Below are 18,493 nucleotides of genomic sequence, written 5' to 3' on the forward strand. Positions count from 1 at the left end.
AATAATAATAATAATTAAAACTGCGAGCCCCACGTGGCACAACCTGATTACCATGTATCAACCCCAGAACTTAGAACAGTGCTTGGCACATAGTAAGCACTTAACAATATTGTTATTATTATCATTATGTGCCAGGCACTGTACTAAGCGCTGGGGTGGGTACAAGCAAATCAGGTTGGACACAGTCCCTGTCCCATGTGGGGTTCACAGTCTCAATCCCCCTTTTACAGATGTGGTAACTGAGGCCCAGGGAAGTGAAGTGACCTGCCCAAGGTCACACAGCAGACAAGTGGTGGAGCTGGGATTAGAACCCAGGACCTTCTGACTCCCAGGCCCATGATCTATCCACTAGGCCATGCTGCTTCTCTCCCCAAGGAGGATGGGATCATTGTAGTAGTATTTGTTATGCACCTACTACGTATCCAGCACTGAGATAAATTCTGGGGGATACTCAAGAAAAGCAGTCCCTGACCCACCAGGGGCTCTGAACAGCTGGGGAGGAGAGTGCCAAAGTTCAACACATTGGAAGCTTCAGTTGCTGTATGTGTTACAGAAATGGTTCTCTTTGGGATTTCAGTTACGGGGGTCAGGAAAAAATATTTAAATAACCCAACTCTGTCGTTGCTTCTAATGAATTAATTATAAAACTCCTTGAAATTTCTGAGCCAGGGAGGTTGGGGGTTGGGGGGGAGAGGAAGGCTCCGCTTGGGGGGAGGGTATTTTTTTCAGGTTTCAGCTGTTTATAGGGAAAAGGAAATGAAGTTTGTCAGACATGGTGTTGTCATAGGTAATAAAGGACAACAGGCCCATTATAGAAACAGTCAGCAGGGGGGCTTTTAAATCCTTTGAGCAGATGCTTCCTATGCAACTAGTCAAGGTTATGAATAAGCTAATAGAGTATTAAGTACAAACAATTGGGTTGAAATAACCTGAAGTGGTTTTGTGTTCAGGTCAGAAAAGCATAAAATATGGGGACTTACGGTGAGGCCCTCCTCCAGGCCCACAGGAAGGGCCCTGAAGGGGCCGGGGTCAGTGGCCCTGGGGTGGGGTAACTGGATCTGGTGTACTGGAGAGAGAGAGAGATTCCAGGACTGGGGGTCTCTGGGCCAAAAGGAAAGGGGTCCCCTAGCCTCTGAATACCCAGCACTAAGTGAAGCAGAGGAAGTTAGCCCCTTGACCACGTGGACTGGAAGCTCATTGTGGGCAGGGAATGAATTGGTTAATTGTTGTATTGTACTCTCCCAAGCACTTAGTACAATACTCTGCACACCGTATGTGCTCAATAAATACGATTGAATGAATAAATTAATGAACGAAAGGTAGGCTGTCAAACTAGCCATTTCAGGTTCCCAGAATGGCTCTGCTGCTGACAGTGATCACATTAAACTGGGTAGGGTCAAAAAATGATGGTATTTTTAAGCACTTACTATATGCCAGGCACTGTACTAAGTGCTGGGTCAACTCTCTAGGGCATTTGGTGCTCTGAAGACACTGCTTCAGGGCCAGCAGCAAATCAGCTGAGGCAGGATCAGGGCTGGATGGCTTTATTTCTTTTTTTTATGGTATCTGTTAAGCACTTACTATGTTCCGGGTACTATACTAAGCACTGGAGTAGACACAAACTAATCAGATTGGACACAGTCCCTGTCCCAGATGGGGCTCCCAGTCTTACCCCACTCTACAGATGGTATAACTGAGGCCCAGTCCAGGTTTCCCTACTCCTCAAGAACCTCTGGTGGTTGCCCATCCAAGTTGGCATCAAACAGAAACTCCTTACCCGTCAGCTTGAAAGCACTCAATCACCTTGCCCCCTCTTACCTCACCACACTACTCTCCTACTGCAGACCAGCCTGCACATTTCGCTCCTCTAATGCCAACCTACTTAACTGTACTTCGATCTCATCTATCTCGCCACCGACCTCTCAGCAACGTCCTGCCTCTGGCCTTGAATGCCCTCCCTCTTCATATCCGACAGACAGTTACTCTCCCCTCCTTCAAAGCATTATTAAAGGCACATCTCCTCCAAGAGGCCTTCCCCAGCTAAGCCCTCATTTCCAGTTCTCCCACGCTCTCTGCATCACCCTGACTTGCTTCCTTTATTCACCCGACCCTCCAGCAGCTCCACAGCACTCATGGACATAGCCATTATTTGTTTATTGATATTAATGTCTGCTTCCCCATTATAAACTCACTGTGGGCGGAGAATGTGTCTGGTATATTGTTATGTTCACCTCTCCCAAGTGTTTAGTACAGTGCTCTCCACACAGTAAGCGCTCAGTAAATACGATTGAATGATTGATTTGTAGTCTTGCGCAGGCCTTGCCCACATTTCCCAGTCTCCTCTTTTCCTCCCTCCCTCTTCACCTCTTCTCTCCCTGCTTCTTGTCCTCCTCCCTCCCTTCCTCCTTTTCTCATCACCTCCTCCTCTCACAAGGCTCCAAGAAATAAAGACATCACTTTCCTGTAAGGATTAATTGTTCCCCCTCCCATCCACATCCCCAACCAGGATTCTCCAGAAAAACACACAAATGGAAATGGGCATGGAAAGGCAGGTGAGAATATTCCATGGATTTGGGAGCTTGCTGATTTAACCTCTAGACTGAAAGCTCATCCTCTAGACTGTAAGCTCTATTAAGGCAGGGAAGGTGTCTGTTTATTGTTATATTATACTCTCCCAAGCGCTTAGTACAGTGCTCTGCACCCAGTAAGTGCTCAATAAATATGATTGAATGATGAGTGAATGAATGAATGAATGAATGAATGAGCCCGGCCTGATTTCTTGTTGGTTTTGGGCCCATCTTGTCTTATGCCATTGAGTCGTTTCCGACCCATAGTGACACCATGGACACATCTCTCCCAGAATGCCCCACCTCCAGTTACTCTGGTGGTGGATCCATAGAGTTTTCTTGGTAAAAATAAGGAAGTGGTTCACTATTGCCTCCTTCTGCTCAGTAAACTTGAGTCTCTGCCCTCAACTCTTTCCTATGCCGCTGCTGCCCAGCACAGGCGAGTTTTGACTTTTAGCAGATGGCCTTCCACTCACTAGCCACTGCCCAAGCTAGGAATGGAATGGGTAGGCCTCTGCTTGACTCTCCCTCTGGTAGCCAAGACTGGTAGAGTACTGGAAACTCTCCAGGTGTGATCCTGAGAGGTGTTTTGGGCCCATAGGTTGGGATTTTCCCTGGCTGGGAGGTTGGGGGGTGGGGAGCTGGGGGTGGGGGTGGGGTGTGTATATGTGTGTGTGTGGGGGGGGGGGTGTCAGAGCCAATCACTTACTCTCCAAGGCAGAATTCATTTTCTGCAGCTTGAGGCCTTCCCAGAGGACCAGGGCCAACAGTTTCTCTCACCTCCTGTTGAGCTCGCTGGGTCATATTTCTCATCCCTCCCCTCTGGTCTCCGCTGACCAGGGTAATCGTGGTACCCAAGGGCTTCTCTTGGCACAGGGGAAGCCCTGTAAATCTGATAGCTCAAGGAGGGCCGGGATCGTGTCATGGACTCTCCTTTTCTTGGCGGGGACAAACCTGGCATTGTTGCCCCAACAATCTGGGCTATTGTCAGTCCAGAAAAGGCAAAAATAATAAACTAACTGCCGGTCTTCAGTTTCTGGGTTTGGTTAGCTGAGCTGAGGCAGACTGGAGGTGAAGCCAGGAATTTGTGTAATGAAGAATGAATGTCTGGGCATATATTAACCTGCCTTCAATTTCCCTGCCCCTCTCCAGCCTCATTTCAGAGTCCTCTGACAACAAATACAATAACAAAATAATAATAATAATGATACTAACAATAGAAACTGTGGTACTCCTTAAGCTCCTATCCTCCAGTTGATCCTCTGATCAATCAATCATATTTATTGAGCACCTACTGGGTACAGAGCACTGTACTAAGCACTCAGAAGAGTACAATATAACAGTATACAATATAACGTGGTGGACACGTTCCCTGCCTGCAATGAGCTAACAGTCCATTAAGGGCCGAGTACTGTACTACCCACTGGGGTAGATACAATATAAGCTGACCAGACATAGGCTGTTACCCACATGGAGCTCACAATTGAAGTAAGAGGGAGAACAGGTATTGAATCCTCATTTTGCAGATGAAACTGAGGCAGAAGTTAAGTGACTTGCCCAAGTACACACAGCAGGCAAATGGCAGAGCCAGGATTAGAATCTAGATCTCCTTAATTTTACCACTTCGTTTCTTCTTTTCTTCTACTCCACCTCTGACCTCTTCCTTTTAGATTATAAGCCCTTAGACTCAGGGGACAGGGACCATGTCTAATTCCCACCTGTCTTTCCCAGCACTTAGTACGGTACTCTCCACACTTTGAAAGTACTTAACCAACACTATTACTACTCCTCTTCCTCTCTCTCCTCCCCATTCTCTTCCCCTTTCTTCCTTCTCCTGATCCTGTACTTCCTCCCCCTCCTATTTTTTAATTGTATTTTGAAAATGTGTACTATGTGCCAGGCAGTGTACTAAGCACTGGGGTAGATCCAAGCTAATCAGGTTGGACAAAGTCCATGTCCCACATGGGGCTCACAGTCTTAATCCCCAATTTACAGATGAGGCAACTGAGGCCCAGAGAAATGAAGTGACTTGCCCAACGTCACATAGCAGGCAAATGCCGGAGCTAGAACTAGAACCCATGTCCTTCTATTTCCCAGGCCCATGCTCTATCCACTAGGCCAAGCTGCTTCTCATTCTAGAAGCATGAATTGGGGAAGCTCATTGGGGAAGCAGCGTGGCTCAGTGAAAAGAGCACGGGCTTTGGAGTCAGAGGTCATGGGTTCAAATCCTGGCTCCGCCACTTGTCTGCTTTGTGACCTTGGGCAAGTCACTTAACTTCTCTGGGCCTCAGTTCCCTCATCTGTAAAATGGGGATGAAGACTGTGAGCCCCACGTGGGACAATCTGATTACCTTGTATCTTCCCCAGCGCTTAGAACAGTGCTTGGCACGTAGTAAGCACTTAAATACCAACATTATTATTATTATTCTAGGCCACGCTGTTCTTCTTTCTCCTCCTTTTCCTCATAATAATAATAATGATGGTATTTGTTAAGCACTTACTATGGATCAATCACAGTTTTGAGTGCTGGGGTAGATACAAGCTAATCAGGTTGGACACGGTCCCTGACCCTTGTGGGGCACACAGTCTTAATCCCCATTTTGCAAATGAAGGAACTGAGGCCCAGAGAAGTGAAGTGACTTTTCCAAGGTCCCACAGCAGGCAAATGGCGAAGAACCCAGGTCCTTCTGAATCCCAGACTCTATCCACTAAGCCACTCTGTTTCTCTTTCTCCTACCCATCCTTGGCCCACGTGTTTACTTGACACGCTTAGTCCTGAACATTTGGCACATTTAGACACTCGCTGGATCCTCCTGCCATCTCTATGGGAGAACAAAAGGCAAGGATTACTGTCCCAGTTTTTAGATGGGAAAACTGAGGCCCAGACAGATTGTGCCCTGCTTAGGGCCCAGAGGAAATCCCAGATTTCCTGCCTCCTAGCCCAGTACGCTACCCTTTAGGCTATCCAGTGTCTCTCATTCCTCCCTCGCTCCCACACAACACACACACTCCCCAACCCTCCAAAGGGCACTAGTCACTGCAGCCTCTAGTCGATGCTCAGTGAAGGACAAGGGGCTTGGGGGGGGTGAAGACCTCCTCTGCACTCCCTGCTAGACTGTAAGCTCATTGCGGGCAGGTACTGTTTCTGATATATTGTTCTATTGTACTCTCCCAAGTGCTTAGTACGGTGCTCTGCACACAGTGAGTGCTCAATAAATACGATGAACTAACTGACGGCAGCACCCTCCTGGTCTCTGCCCTGCAGGTGTTCAGAGGCAGAGCGTGCACTGCGTGGAGAAGCTGGCGGGGCTGGTGGAGGAACAGTACTGTGACGCGCTGAGCCGACCCGACGACAGACAGAAGAAATGCAGCGAGGAGCCCTGTCCCGCCAGGTCAGTTCCCCCACCCTCTCCCACCACTTCCGACGCGATTTCCCAATTGTGTCACTCTCACCCCATGGCAGCCAGTGTTATCCTTCAGGGGCAGGGGGTGGCACTCCGTGTTGGCTCATTGTCCGGTTTTCAGCTTGTCCATCCCCCATCTGGTGTGGATACAGCACTGGACACCTTTTTTCTACTTCAAACACCGAGCCTCCCGATGCCTCTCCTCCAGCTGCCGTGTTCTGTGGCTCAGAAGCGGTGCCCGTGTTCCAAAGGGTACGGGAGGAGAGCCAGGGGTTCTGGGGAATGCAGGAGGATCAGGATTCCCCCAGAGAAATGCTGTAGGTTCAGACAGCCCCGGTCATTCTTCTGCAAATAATAAAACTGTAGTACTCGTTAAGCGCTTACTGTGTGCCAGGCACTGTACTAAATGCTGGGATGGATACAAGCAAATTGGGTTGGACACAGTCTCTGTCCCAGGTGGAGCTCACAGTTACAATCCCTATTTCACAGATGAGGTAACTGAGGCACAGAGAAAAATAATTATGGTATTTGTTAAGCACTTACTACGTGCCAGGCATTATACTTATTGCTGGGATGGATCCAAGCAAATCGGGTTGGACACAACACAGTCCCTGTTTCACGTGGGGCTCACAGTCTCAGTCCCCAATTTACAGATGAGGTAACTGAGGCACAGAGAAGTGAAGCAACTTGCCCAAGGTCACACAGCAGACAAGCAGCGGAACTAGAATTAGAGCCCATGACCTTCTGGCTCCCAGGCCCAAGCTGTCTCCACTACACCATGCTCTATGATGCCATTGCATTACACCGCATGTCCAGCACAAAGCGTGTGATATCACATGTGCCTCCTTGTCCCAAATCCACAAGGGCTGTCAGTGGTCGCCCATGCCCACATTCAGCTGCACATTTTCACATCTCCCAGCTATTTGTCAATCTTTCCCGGCACGCCAAGCGTGGCCCAGGGCACAGGGGCCCTCCAGAGATTTCATTAGTCTATGGATTTTCCCAAGTGAGCATTTGGACATTAGATCTTCCCATGGGCTCTGCTCTGCAGAGAACAGAATCCTGGCTTCCCAGCAGCTGATACAGTAATTGAGAATCCATGGACGAGGACTTACATGTCAGATATTATACCTAAGCACCTTCAGGGTGGTAGGAATCAATTCATCATTGAGTACTTACTGTGTGCAGAGCATTGTACTAAGCACTTGGAAGAATACAATACAACAAAGTTGGTAGACATGATCCATTCCCACAAGGAGTTTACTGTCCATGGTGGGGAGAGAAGGGTTGGGAAGAGGGAGCACAATCATTAAAATAAATTAAGGCTAGGGGAAATATTCATTCATTCAATCCTATTTATTAAGCACTTACTGTGAGCAAAGCACTGTACTTAGCATTTGGGAGAGTACAATATAAAAATAGACACATTCCCTGACCACAATGAGCTTGCAGTCTAGAGGTGGAGACAGACATTGCTATAAATAAATAAATAAATAAATGTAAATTGCAGATAATAGTAAATAGCAGAGTATTAGGACATTTTAAAAGTGATTAAGGGGTACTCTCCAAATGCATGGTCGACATAGAGGGGAGGGCAGAAAGGAGAATTAGTCTGGGATTTTTATGTCCACCAGGTACTTGGCTAAGGCTGGATTGAGATCATGGGTTATTTATTTATTTATCAGAAATCCAAATTACAGCCCCTCTCTCCTCTCAACATCCCTGTGAGACAGCAGGGAATTGGTTGCTCTTGGGATCAACAACCCTCAGCTTAAAAAAGAAAACAGTTTCTCTTGTACAACCAATCATCTTGGTCAGTTTTTTGTTAATGGCATTTTTAGGCACTTATTATGTGCCAAACATTGTTCTAAGCGCTATTTGTCAACACATTAATTAGGTTGGACATAGTCCCTGTCCCAGAAGGGGCTCCCGGTCTAAGTAGGAGAGAGAAGAGGTCCATTTTGTAGTTGAGGAAACTGAGGCACAGGGAAGTTAACTGATTTGCCTGAGGTCACACAGCAAGCAATTGGCAGAGCTGGGATTAGAACCCAGCTCCTCTGACTCCCAGACCCAAGCTCTTTCCATTAGGCCATGCTGCTTCTCAATCATTCAGTTAACCATTCAATCATACTTACTGAGTGCTTATTGTATTAAGCATTTGAGAGGGTACAGTATAACAGAGCTCTTAGTCACATTCCCTTCCCACAATGAGTTTACAATCCAGAGGTGGGGTGGTCAGGGTTAGTATTTAGTGCTTAATGTGGTGCCACACATGATAAGTGCTAACAAACACCATAAAAAAAATTCACCCTCGAAAATGCCCATTTACCCGATAGGCAAACTGTGATGGGAACAGGTATCACAGAGTGATGTCCAGTGTGGCCACTGGTAGTGGCAATGGGCCCAGAGCCCAGGGCTCATGAGTTTGGATGCAAAAGCCCAGCAGGGCAGGGAGAAACTAAGCCCTCAGTGGGGATACAGCTTGGAGAAGCAGCATGGCTTAGTGGATAAAGTATAGGCCTAGAATTCAGAAGGTCAGGCGTTCTAATCCTGGCTCTGCCACATGTCTGCTGTATGTCCTGGGGCAAGTCACTTCATTGGGCCTCAGTTCCCTCATCTGTAAACTGGAGATTACATGTGAGCCCCATGTGGGACAGGGACTGTGTCCAACCTGATTCACTTTACCCTAGTGCTTAGAACAGTGCTTGGCACATAATAATAATGATGGTGTTTGTTAAGTGCTTACTATGTGCCAAGCAGTGTTCTAAGCGTTGGGGGGTTACAAGATGATCAGGTTGTCCCACATGGGGCTCACAGCCTTAATCCCCATTTTACAAATGAGTGAACTGAGGCACAGAGAAGTTAAGTGACTTGCCCAAAGTCACACAGCTGACAGTTGGCGGAACCGGGATTTGAACCCCTGACCTCTGACTCCAAAGCCCGGGCTCTTTCCACTGAGCCACGCTGCTTCTCTAGTAAGCACTTCACATAGTATGCACTTAAGAAGTACCATAATTATTCTTTTTATTATTATGCCTGGCTTCTTTCTCTCCCTCTCCCCACCTACCCCCATGCCCCACGCCCCCTCCCCTAGGTGGTGGGTGGCTGAGTGGCAGAAGTGCTCAGTCACCTGCGGCGATGCCGGCCTGCGCAAGAGGACAGTGCTGTGCATCCAGAGCGTGGGTCTGGACGAGCAGAGAGCCCTGCCCCCCGGAGACTGCCACCACCTCCCCAAGCCGGACGCCCAGGAGCCCTGCCCGCGGAATCCCCCCTGCCCAGCCCGTTGGGCCACAGGCAACTGGTCCGAGGTGAGGAGGCCGAAGGCCAGAGGGGCCAGGGGCAGCTAGGGGCTGGAGCTAGGGACGGGCTGGATCCAGGCAGGACTGGGCTCAAGAGTTTGGCTGGATCTCAGGGCTCAGGACAGGGACTGTGTCCAACCTAATTAACTTGTACCCACCCCAACAGTTAAGAACAGTGCTTGACACATAGTAAGCACTTAACAAATACTATCATCATTATTATCATTATTATTAATACCCCTGATTCACAGGCCCCAGTTCACAGGCTTCATCATCATCAATCGTATTTACTGAGCGCTTACTGTGTGCAGAGCACTGTACTAAGCGCTTGGGAAGTACAAGTTGGTAACATATAGAGACAGTCCCTACCCAGCAGTGGGCTCACAGTCTAAAAGACTATCACAGTAGTCCCTGCAACAGGTAGCCAGGCCTCCCAAGGGCTTGATATTTACTGACTGCCAACCGAGTTTAACAACTGCATTAAACACTGGGGAAAATAAAGAAGAAGCAAAGAACACATTCCCGGCCCTCGAGGAGCATTTTCCTTTTAATGGTATTTGTTAATCGCCTGCTAAGTGCCAGGCACTGTACTAAGCACTGGGACAGATACAAGCTAATCAGGTTGACAATAGTCCACATCTCACATGGGGCTCGTAGCCTTAATCCCCAATTTACAGATGAGGGAACTGAGGCCCAGAGAAATGAAGTGACTCGCCCAAGGTCACACAGCGGACAAATGGCAGAGCTGGGATTAGAACCCAGGTTCTCTGACTCCCAGGCCCGTGCTCTTCCCATTGTCACCCTTGGAGAGGCAGGCAGGAGAGCCCAAGGGAGGGGCCCCAGACAGTGCCAACATCTGGGAAAGAAAGGGTGTTGGAAGCAGATCTTCTGCCCTCCTTCAGGAACCGGTGGGAGAACCAGATTCCATCTAGACTGTAAGCTCCTTGTGGGCTGGAAACATGTCTACCATCTCGTATTGTATTGCCTAGAACAGTGCTCTGAACACAGTAAGGACTCAATAAATACCATTGATGGATGGATTGATAAATCATCTCACTGTGGAGGTCAGTGGGGGCTGAATGTTAGAGTGGAAGTCTTGCCTGGACACCCGGCAGGCCCTAAGGCCAGGAAGCCTCTGAGCAGCGACCGTCCAATTTGATTCCTCGGTTCTTCTCTCTTCTTTTGTAGTGCTCGGTGACTTGTGGGAACGGGATGCAGCGACGGCCGGTTTATTGCAGCAACGACACGGGGGCTCCCTGCAGCACTGCCCAGAGGCCTGAGTCAGAAACAGCCTGCTCCCTCCCGCAGTGCCTCCACTCCGACTGGTCGGGGAGCGGCTCCTCAAGCAAGGAACTCTTCAATGAGATCCACTACATCCCTGGAAACCACTTTCCCAAGTTTCCCCCGCTGGGGGCCGGAGGAGCCCCCAGGGCCAACGACCTGAACCTCATCGGCGAGGACGACTTTGCCTCTCCCGGCGGCAAGAAGGGCAACGTGTTCGTCGATGACTTCTACTATGATTACAACTTCATCAACTTCCATGAAGACCTGTCCTATGCCCCGCTGGGCGAGAGAGATGAGGGCAGCGAGGGGAGGGAGGAGGACGGCGGGAGGGAGAGGCCGGGGGCCGGGGAGGAAACCCCCACGACGACTCTCGAGGTGCCGCCCCTGACGGCGACGGAGGGAGGGGTGGAAACGGGCCAAGCCGGGGTCTCTCCCCCAGCTCCCAGTGCCAGGAACGGAAGTGGCTCCGAGGTGACCGGGCGGCCGACTTCCGGGCCCCTCGAGACAACCCAGGAGGCTGACGAGGAAGGGGCTGAGGTGTTTTCTGAAGTTTTCCCATCCCCTCAGCCGGGCCCGGCTCACGGCTCAGCAGACAGCCCCACTCACTTCCCTACCACTAACCCCCTAACCGCCCTGCCTCCCCGAAGGCCGACCACATCCCCGCCCACTGAACCCAGGGATCCCAACTCCTCAGACATCCCAAACCAAGCCGGGAGAGGGGAGCCTCATCCCGTGGGAAGCGAAGGTGAGCCCAAGGGTGAGAAGAATGGGCCTCCGAGGGCCACAGATCAAGGGGAAGGGGATGCCAGTGGCCTCCACCACTCCATCGGAGGCTCTCAGGAGGAAGAGGAGGAGGAGGCAGACACACAGCCGCGGCTGGGGGAGACGGCTGATGCTCCTGGCGACAAGGACCCCATGGGCCCAGGGCCTGAGGGCCAGAAGCCCCCTGCGGGCCCAAGAGGTCACGGTTCAGCTACTCTCTTGCCCCCGCGACTCCAGGGGGCCCTGCCCGAGGATCTGGCTCCTCTCCTTCCCACCCCTGGTCTAGAGAAGCCAAGCCCAGAAGGCATCACTCAAGTCCCCGGGGACGCTGTACACTTCCTGTATCCTAGTCACCAGGCCCCAACAGGCAGCAGCGCTTCCCCAGGAGGGACCCAGGTGCCTGGCCACTCCAGCCCTGCCACCACCGAGACTGTTCCAGGGGCAGATGGCCAAATGTTCCTGCCCCATCCCTCCATCCCTCCCTTGGGGCCCGCGGCCCCCAGACCAAGCAAGCCCCTCCTCTCTCCAGGCCCAACTCCCAGAGGGGGCTGGACACCAACCACGACCTCACTCTGGGACAGTCCAGCCAGCCCAGCAGACGTCCCCATCAGAAGCTCTGCCCCTGACCATGAGCTGACCCCCAGACCAGGGAAGGAGTTGGATTCCAGGGAGCCAGAGGTGGGCTTCCACCCCAACTCCTCCAGGGTTCCAGAGACAACCAGCCCCGGGACCTTAGCCCAGAGAACTGGATACTTCCCGACCACACTGCAGCCTTCCACCCTCCCACATCACCCAGGGAGCCGGCGACCTCCCTCGGGGACCATTCTGCCTGGGACCACTCCACTCCATGCAGTGGTCCCTGCAGCAGCCAGCTGGGAAGTTGGAAACTGGAGTGAGGTAAGTACAGTGGAGCCCCTACCTCATCCCCTGACCCCCCCGCTGGAGGCAGGGGGGTGCTCCTCCAACAGGACTCCCATTCGCCAGGGTTCACACGAGGGCAGAGCCACGGGTATAAAGTGCAGGGCTTTCTGGACCCTGCCTGGAAAACAGAATAGTTGATTTTCCTCGATGTTGAACTTGAACACCCTTCCAAGGATGTGGGCAGGCGTGAAAGTGAAGTGGAATTATAATCTGACATCCTCAAGGTTCAGCGGCAAAGCAGAGGGAGTCAGTTATCTTCCTCCCTCACCTCCCCACCTAAGCCCAGCCATTGTGGCCCAGGAGATTTCCCTCCTGTGCTAGATAGAGCTCTGTTGTTTGGCAGAGGGTCCCACTAATGGGACGTAATGGGGTGTCCCATTACAAGGAAGCCTATTTTCTAGGTTGAAAGTCACACCCTGCAATCTCTTGTCGATTTGACAGGAAGAACGCTGGCTACATTCCTAGATTCCATCAGTGGCTGGAGAATAAGAGCCAGCCTACAGGTGGCCCTCGGGCCTCACGGGGGATCGGCTAGAGGGGAAGCAGCAAAAGTTTATCTGACAATTCCAGCCACGTGGGCTTTCTTGGTCATCTGGGTTGCTGGCCACTGAAGAGGCGGGAAGCGCAGCTGCCGGCCACCAAAGAGACAGCGGGCAGCGGGGGCCGTGGGTCAGCCCTTGTGGTGAAGAAGACTTCCTGGTTGTAATTTTTAGTGGAGCCCAGAAGCTAATCACATATCAGGACACAATCCCTCCCGTGTTGGCCTCCCGCTTCTGCCTTAGCCACTCAGAGAACAGGGGAGATGGGGAGGAAAGGGAATGAGGGTGCTGAAGTCCCTCTGCATGATAGGGCATCCTCACCTCAGGTCCCAGAAACCCATGGGGTTCAAACAGCCTGTACTGAGCATGCTCCAGCTGATGTTTCAAGTGAGCAAAAGCAAATTGGGGGTGATGCTAGGTCGACTGCCAGCTTAGCAAGTGGAGACAGTCCCAGTTCTGAGAGCACACTACTAAGCATTTGAGAAAGCACAAGAGAATTAGTAGACAGGAGACACAGCGTGGCCTGGAAGGGAGAGCCCGGAATTGGGAGTAAGAGGACCTGGGTTCTAATCCTGACTCCGTCACTTACCTCCTGTGTGACTCTGGGCAAGTGATTTAATTTCTGCATATCACAGTTCCCTTATTGCAAAATGGAGATTCAATTCCTGTTCTCCCTCCTAATTAGGTAGTGAACCTCCTGTAGGACCTGTTGATCTTTTATCTACCCCAGCACTTAGTACAGGGCTTGGTACAGGGTAAGTGCTTAAAAAAGTGCATTATTATGATTACACGATCCTGGCTCTTAAGGAGCTTGCAATTTAGCAGGAAGAAGATGAAACAAGGTAGTAGTAGCAGGAATAGCATCTGCAGTAGTAGTAGTAGTGGTGAAGCAGCATAGCCTAATGAAAGAGCACAGGCCTGGGAGTGAGAGAACTTGGGTTCTAATTTCTGCTCCACCATATACCTGCTATGTGACCCTGGGGAACTGCATGAGCCAAGGGATGGAGGTGGGAGATCTGGGAGTGAGGTACAGTACCCACCTCAGGAAGAACAGAAAAGAGACTTATCCCAGGGGAAGCTGAGCTGGTGTTTATCTTTGGAAAACCCTGGGGTTGGATCTGGAGCTGGAACTGGAGAAGAATGGTCCCAAACAAAATCATATGGGATCCGCCAATAGGGGAGCTTTGCATCTGTTCATTCCACCAAAAACAGAAACTCAGAAGGGAACGGATGGCCTGCTTCGGATGGGGGTAACTAGACAAAGCGGTTGGTGCCGAAGAGACCACGGGAGGTTTTTGGGTCCTTGCAAATTGGCATGGGCTAGGAAGGAAATGAACCTGAGCAGGAATTTAAATTTAAACGGGGTGGGGATGGTGGCGGGGGGGGGGCTCTGGTACTACTCTGGACCTCCTGGGGGCCAGAGCTCAGGTAACATGGTAGTTTTTAGCAGCTGGGGGTGACCAGAGTGCACAGCTGTGACCGGAAGTGAGGCAGGGGATTTGGGTGGTTCCCACCTAGCTGTCTTTTGGGGTCTGCAGGTCCCAAACTCCTCCTGACGTCTGCTTCTGGGTTACAGTGCTCCACCACTTGCGGCCTGGGGGGCATCTGGAGGACTGTCCGCTGCAGCTCGGGCCGAGAGGAAGACTGTGTCCTCGCCAACAAGCCGGTGCCCGCACGCAGGTGCTACCTGAGGCCGTGCGCCTCGTGGAGTGTGGGCAACTGGAGCAAGGTAAGAAGCCTGGGGCCTCACAATGCCACCGTCCTGAGGCCCGGCATGGTTCCCTCACTTCCCTCCTCGTCTGTTTCATTTCACCGCCTGGAGTCCTGAGGAGGGGCTGTCACCAGAGGTGTGTCTGGGAGAGTCTCTTAGGATCCCAGAGGAGGGAACATACGGGGTCAAAGGCCCTCTCATTCAGGTCTCATCTCAAGTGGTTCCAGGAATAGCTTTACTAGAGCTTTACCAGAGGCAGCTTTATCAATGTCTTGGGGCTCCCAGACACAGAGATAAGCTGGAAGGAGGATGGAGAAGCAGCGTGGCCCAGTGGATAGAGCACGAGCCTGGGAGTCAGAGGACCTGCGTTCTAATCACAGCTCTGCCACATGCCTCCTTTGTGACCTTGGGCAAGTCACTTCATGTCTCTCTGCTTCATTGACTTCATCTGTACAATGGGGATTAGGACTGTGAGCCCCTCATAGGACATGGACTGTGTCCAACTTGACTGTATGTCCCCCAGTGCTTAGTACAGTGCTTGACAGAGATTAAGAGCCAAATAAATGCCATTAAAAAAAAGAGAAACAAATGGAGAAGTTGATATAGATCAGGAGTTTTGGGATGGGTAATGATAATAATGATGATGATGAAATTTGTTAAGTGGTTACTATGTGCCAGGCATGGTACTAAGTGCTGGGATAGATTCAAGCAAATCAAGTTGGACACAGTCCCTGTCCCACAAGGGGCTCACAGATCTCCAATTTAAAGATGAGGTAACTGAGGCCCAGAGAAGAGAACTGACTTGCCCAAGGACACAAAGCAGACAAATGGCGGAGCCAAGATCAGAACCCAGGTCCTTCTTATTTCACCTCCGCATCAAGCAAAAACTCCTTACCATTGGCTTTAAAGCACTCAATCACCTTCCTCCCTCTTACCTCACCTCGCTACTCACCTACTACAACCCAGCCCACACTCTTGGCTCCTCTGCTGCTAACCTTCTTGCTGTACCTCAATCTCATCTGTCTCACCACCAACCCCTTCCCCACATCCCCCCTCTGGCCTGGAATGCCCTCCCTCCTCAAATCTAAAAATTCTTCTTCCCCACTTCAAAGTCTTATTGAAGGCACATCTCCTCCAAGAGGCCTTCCCTAAGTCGCCCTTTCCTCTTCTCCCACTCCCTTCTGCGTTACCCTGACTTGCTCCCTTTACTCACCATCCCCCAGCCCCAAAGCATTTATGTACCTATCTGTAATTTATTTATTCATATTAATGTCTGTCTCCCCCTCTAGACTATAAGCTTATTGTGGGCAGGGAATGTGTCTGTTTATTGTTGTATTGCACTCTCCCAGCACTTAGTATAGTGTTCTGCAAACAGTAAGCACTCAATAAATACAATTGAATGAATGAAAGACTACTCCCAGGCCCATGCTCCATCCACTAGGCCAAGCTGCTTCTTAGAGCCTTGCTCTGTGATAACTACAGAGCAAAGGAATGAGGGTGGGTGTGGTATGGGTGTGATGGTTCTCAGTAGGGTGGAAAGACTGGGTTGCACAGCTTGGCCAAGAAAGTTATGTGGAGCTGAAAACGAGAGATGGATCTCTCCACTAGTGTAACCAGGGAGGCTTCCCAGGGGAAGGGTCTGGGCTAAATCCCCTGCATTCATCCCTTTCTCTGACAGCCAAGGAGCTTGTTTCCACGAAAATTGCCAGTAAGCTTCTTTGGGGGCTTCTAGGCCTCCTCACCAGGCCCTCCATGGCCCAGCCTGGGCTTCCCCTATAGTCAGACACAGAGTAGAGCTGAGGCCCAAAAAGGGCCCCAGCAGGACACGGCAGGGTGCTTGTCCCTGAGGAAGATGGTGCTGAGTGGGGGGCTCACAGGGGGCCCTCTTAGGCTGGGTTGACGCCCCCTCCCATCCCCCACTGGCTGGCCTCACTGGGGGTCTCCCCCCTGTCTTCCCTCACCTCCAGTGCTCCAAGAACTGCGGGGGCGGTTCCAAGGTGCGAGATGTCCACTGTGCGGACCTGCGCGATCAGCGGCTTCTCCGGCCTTTCCACTGCCAGCCCCTCCTCGGCAAACCCCCGGCCCAGCTGCCTTGCCACGTTGACCCATGCCTGGACTGGTACATGTCGTCCTGGAGGGAGGTGAGGAGCCTGGAGGGATGGGAAATAGGGATGGGGCATGGCTGATAAGCTGCCGGGCCCTGGTTAGGTGGCGGATTGGGGAGTCTGGGCTTGAAGAGTGTAAGGGAAAACCTTCCAGGAGCCTATTAGGTTCCTAGGGTTCCTGAGCCCCCCGCCATTCCATTTCCACCTTCCAGCCCAGATCTGCATCCATCCCTATCTGGTCCACGCTACCCAACTCTGAACAGAGAAGTAGTGTGACCTAGTGGAAAGAGCACAGGCCTGAGAGTCAGCGGCACCTGGCTTCTAATTCTGGCTCCACCACTCTGCGGAATGCCCTTAGGCAAATCACTTCACTTCTCTGTGCCTCAGTTCCCTCATCCGTAAAATGGGGATTAAGACCATGAGCCCCCTATGGGACGTGAACTGTGTCGAACCTGAAAGGCTTATATCTACTCTGCCGCTTAGTAAAATGTCTGGCACATAATAAACGCTCAACAAATACCATTTAAAGAAATAAATAATGGGCTACTATTGCTAAATACCCTGGATATTGATGAGACTGAGGCTGGGGAAATTGATTTGAAATGCTTTTCAATCGGGCTGGTTCACATGTGTGTCCCCCATTTCAAAGCTCCCTGCCCCCTACCCTCTTGTCAGAACTTAGGGCTTCCTGAGCAGCCAGTCATATGGTGATATCACCTGTGGTTCCCCCTGGGTTTCCGGGGAGAGTAGCCCAGAGTTTCTTCCAAACCAAGACCTGTTGGACCACTGACTGTGCTTTTAGGAGTTCGGTGTAATGAAAATCAGAATGGCATAGTGGATAGAGCATGGGCCTAGGAGTCAGAAGGTCATGGGTTCTAATCCCAGGTCCACCACTTGTCTGCTGTATGACCTTGGGCAAGTCACTTCACTTCTCTGTGCCTCAGTTCCCTCTTTGGTAAAGTGGGGATTTTGGTAAAGTAGTCCTTATGGGACTATGAGCCCCATGTGGGACAGGGACTGTGTCCAACCCGATTTGCTTGTACCCACCCCAGCGCTTAGCACAGTGCTCAATTCATAGTAAGCATTTAACAAATACCACAATTATTATGAGTAGTAGTAGTATTTATGGAGTGCCATACATTGTACTGAGAGCTCATAAAAGTACCACAGAAGCCCAAGATACATTCCCCGCCCACAAAGAGCTTGCACTCTATCAGAGGAGAAAGACATAAAAATATTGACCAGATCAGTCACAATAAATTGAGTGCTTATTGAATAGGCTTCTATTCACATAGAGAACAGGTATACATAAGTTACTGAAGTCTCAGAGGTTGTGGTCAGATTTATTCTATTCTCCCTCAGCCCCAACTTCATTCATTCATTCAATTGTATTCATTGAGCACTTACCGTGTGCATAGCACTGTACCTAGTGCTTGGGAGAGATCAATACAACAACAAACAGACACATTCCCTGCCCATAATGAGCTTCAACTAGGGCACTTTACTGGCTTTCAAATTCCACTAGAGGTTAAATACCATCTCAATATTGTAAACTCCTTTTCTTCTAAACCTGATGTATTCTCTTAAGTGCTTAGTAAAGTGCTCTGCATAAAATAGTAGCATGGCCTAGTAGATAAAGCACTGACCTGGGAGTCAGAAGGGCCTGGGTTCTAATCCCAGCTCTACCACTTTTCTGCCGTGCTATTACTATTAATGGACTGATTCCGAAGCATTTAGTTCAGTGCTGGCTACAGAGTAAATGCACAATGAACACTGTTTCCTGATTAAACCCAGAGCCCAGGCAGACATTCGGACAGGAGCCAGTCCCTCGAGACTGTAAGCTCATAGTGGGCAGAGAATGTGTCTGTTTATTGTCATACCATACTCTCCCAAGTACTTAG

General features: G+C 50.6%; 1 protein-coding gene and 1 non-coding gene across 2 annotated transcripts in view; one reads left to right on the top strand and one right to left on the bottom strand.

The window, feature by feature from the left end:
• Positions 1-18,493, top strand: part of ADAMTS7 (ADAM metallopeptidase with thrombospondin type 1 motif 7) — a 112,245-nt gene that overhangs the window by 81,096 nt on the left and 12,656 nt on the right. Inside the window, exons 16-21 of the mRNA XM_038767000.1 lie at positions 5,833-5,959; positions 9,066-9,279; positions 10,459-10,837; positions 10,958-12,213; positions 14,353-14,505; positions 16,455-16,628. Of these exons, the coding sequence (XP_038622928.1) occupies positions 5,833-5,959; positions 9,066-9,279; positions 10,459-10,837; positions 10,958-12,213; positions 14,353-14,505; positions 16,455-16,628 (2,303 nt within the window). The remainder of the gene's footprint in view (positions 1-5,832; positions 5,960-9,065; positions 9,280-10,458; positions 10,838-10,957; positions 12,214-14,352; positions 14,506-16,454; positions 16,629-18,493) is intronic.
• Positions 3,017-3,154, bottom strand: LOC119946278. The gene has a single exon (XR_005456384.1). It is a non-coding gene; the product is annotated as a small nucleolar RNA SNORA7 (small nucleolar RNA).

Source organism: Tachyglossus aculeatus, chromosome 26 (genome assembly GCF_015852505.1).
Source record: "Tachyglossus aculeatus isolate mTacAcu1 chromosome 26, mTacAcu1.pri, whole genome shotgun sequence".
In the NCBI taxonomy this organism is placed as follows: Eukaryota; Metazoa; Chordata; class Mammalia; order Monotremata; family Tachyglossidae; genus Tachyglossus; species Tachyglossus aculeatus.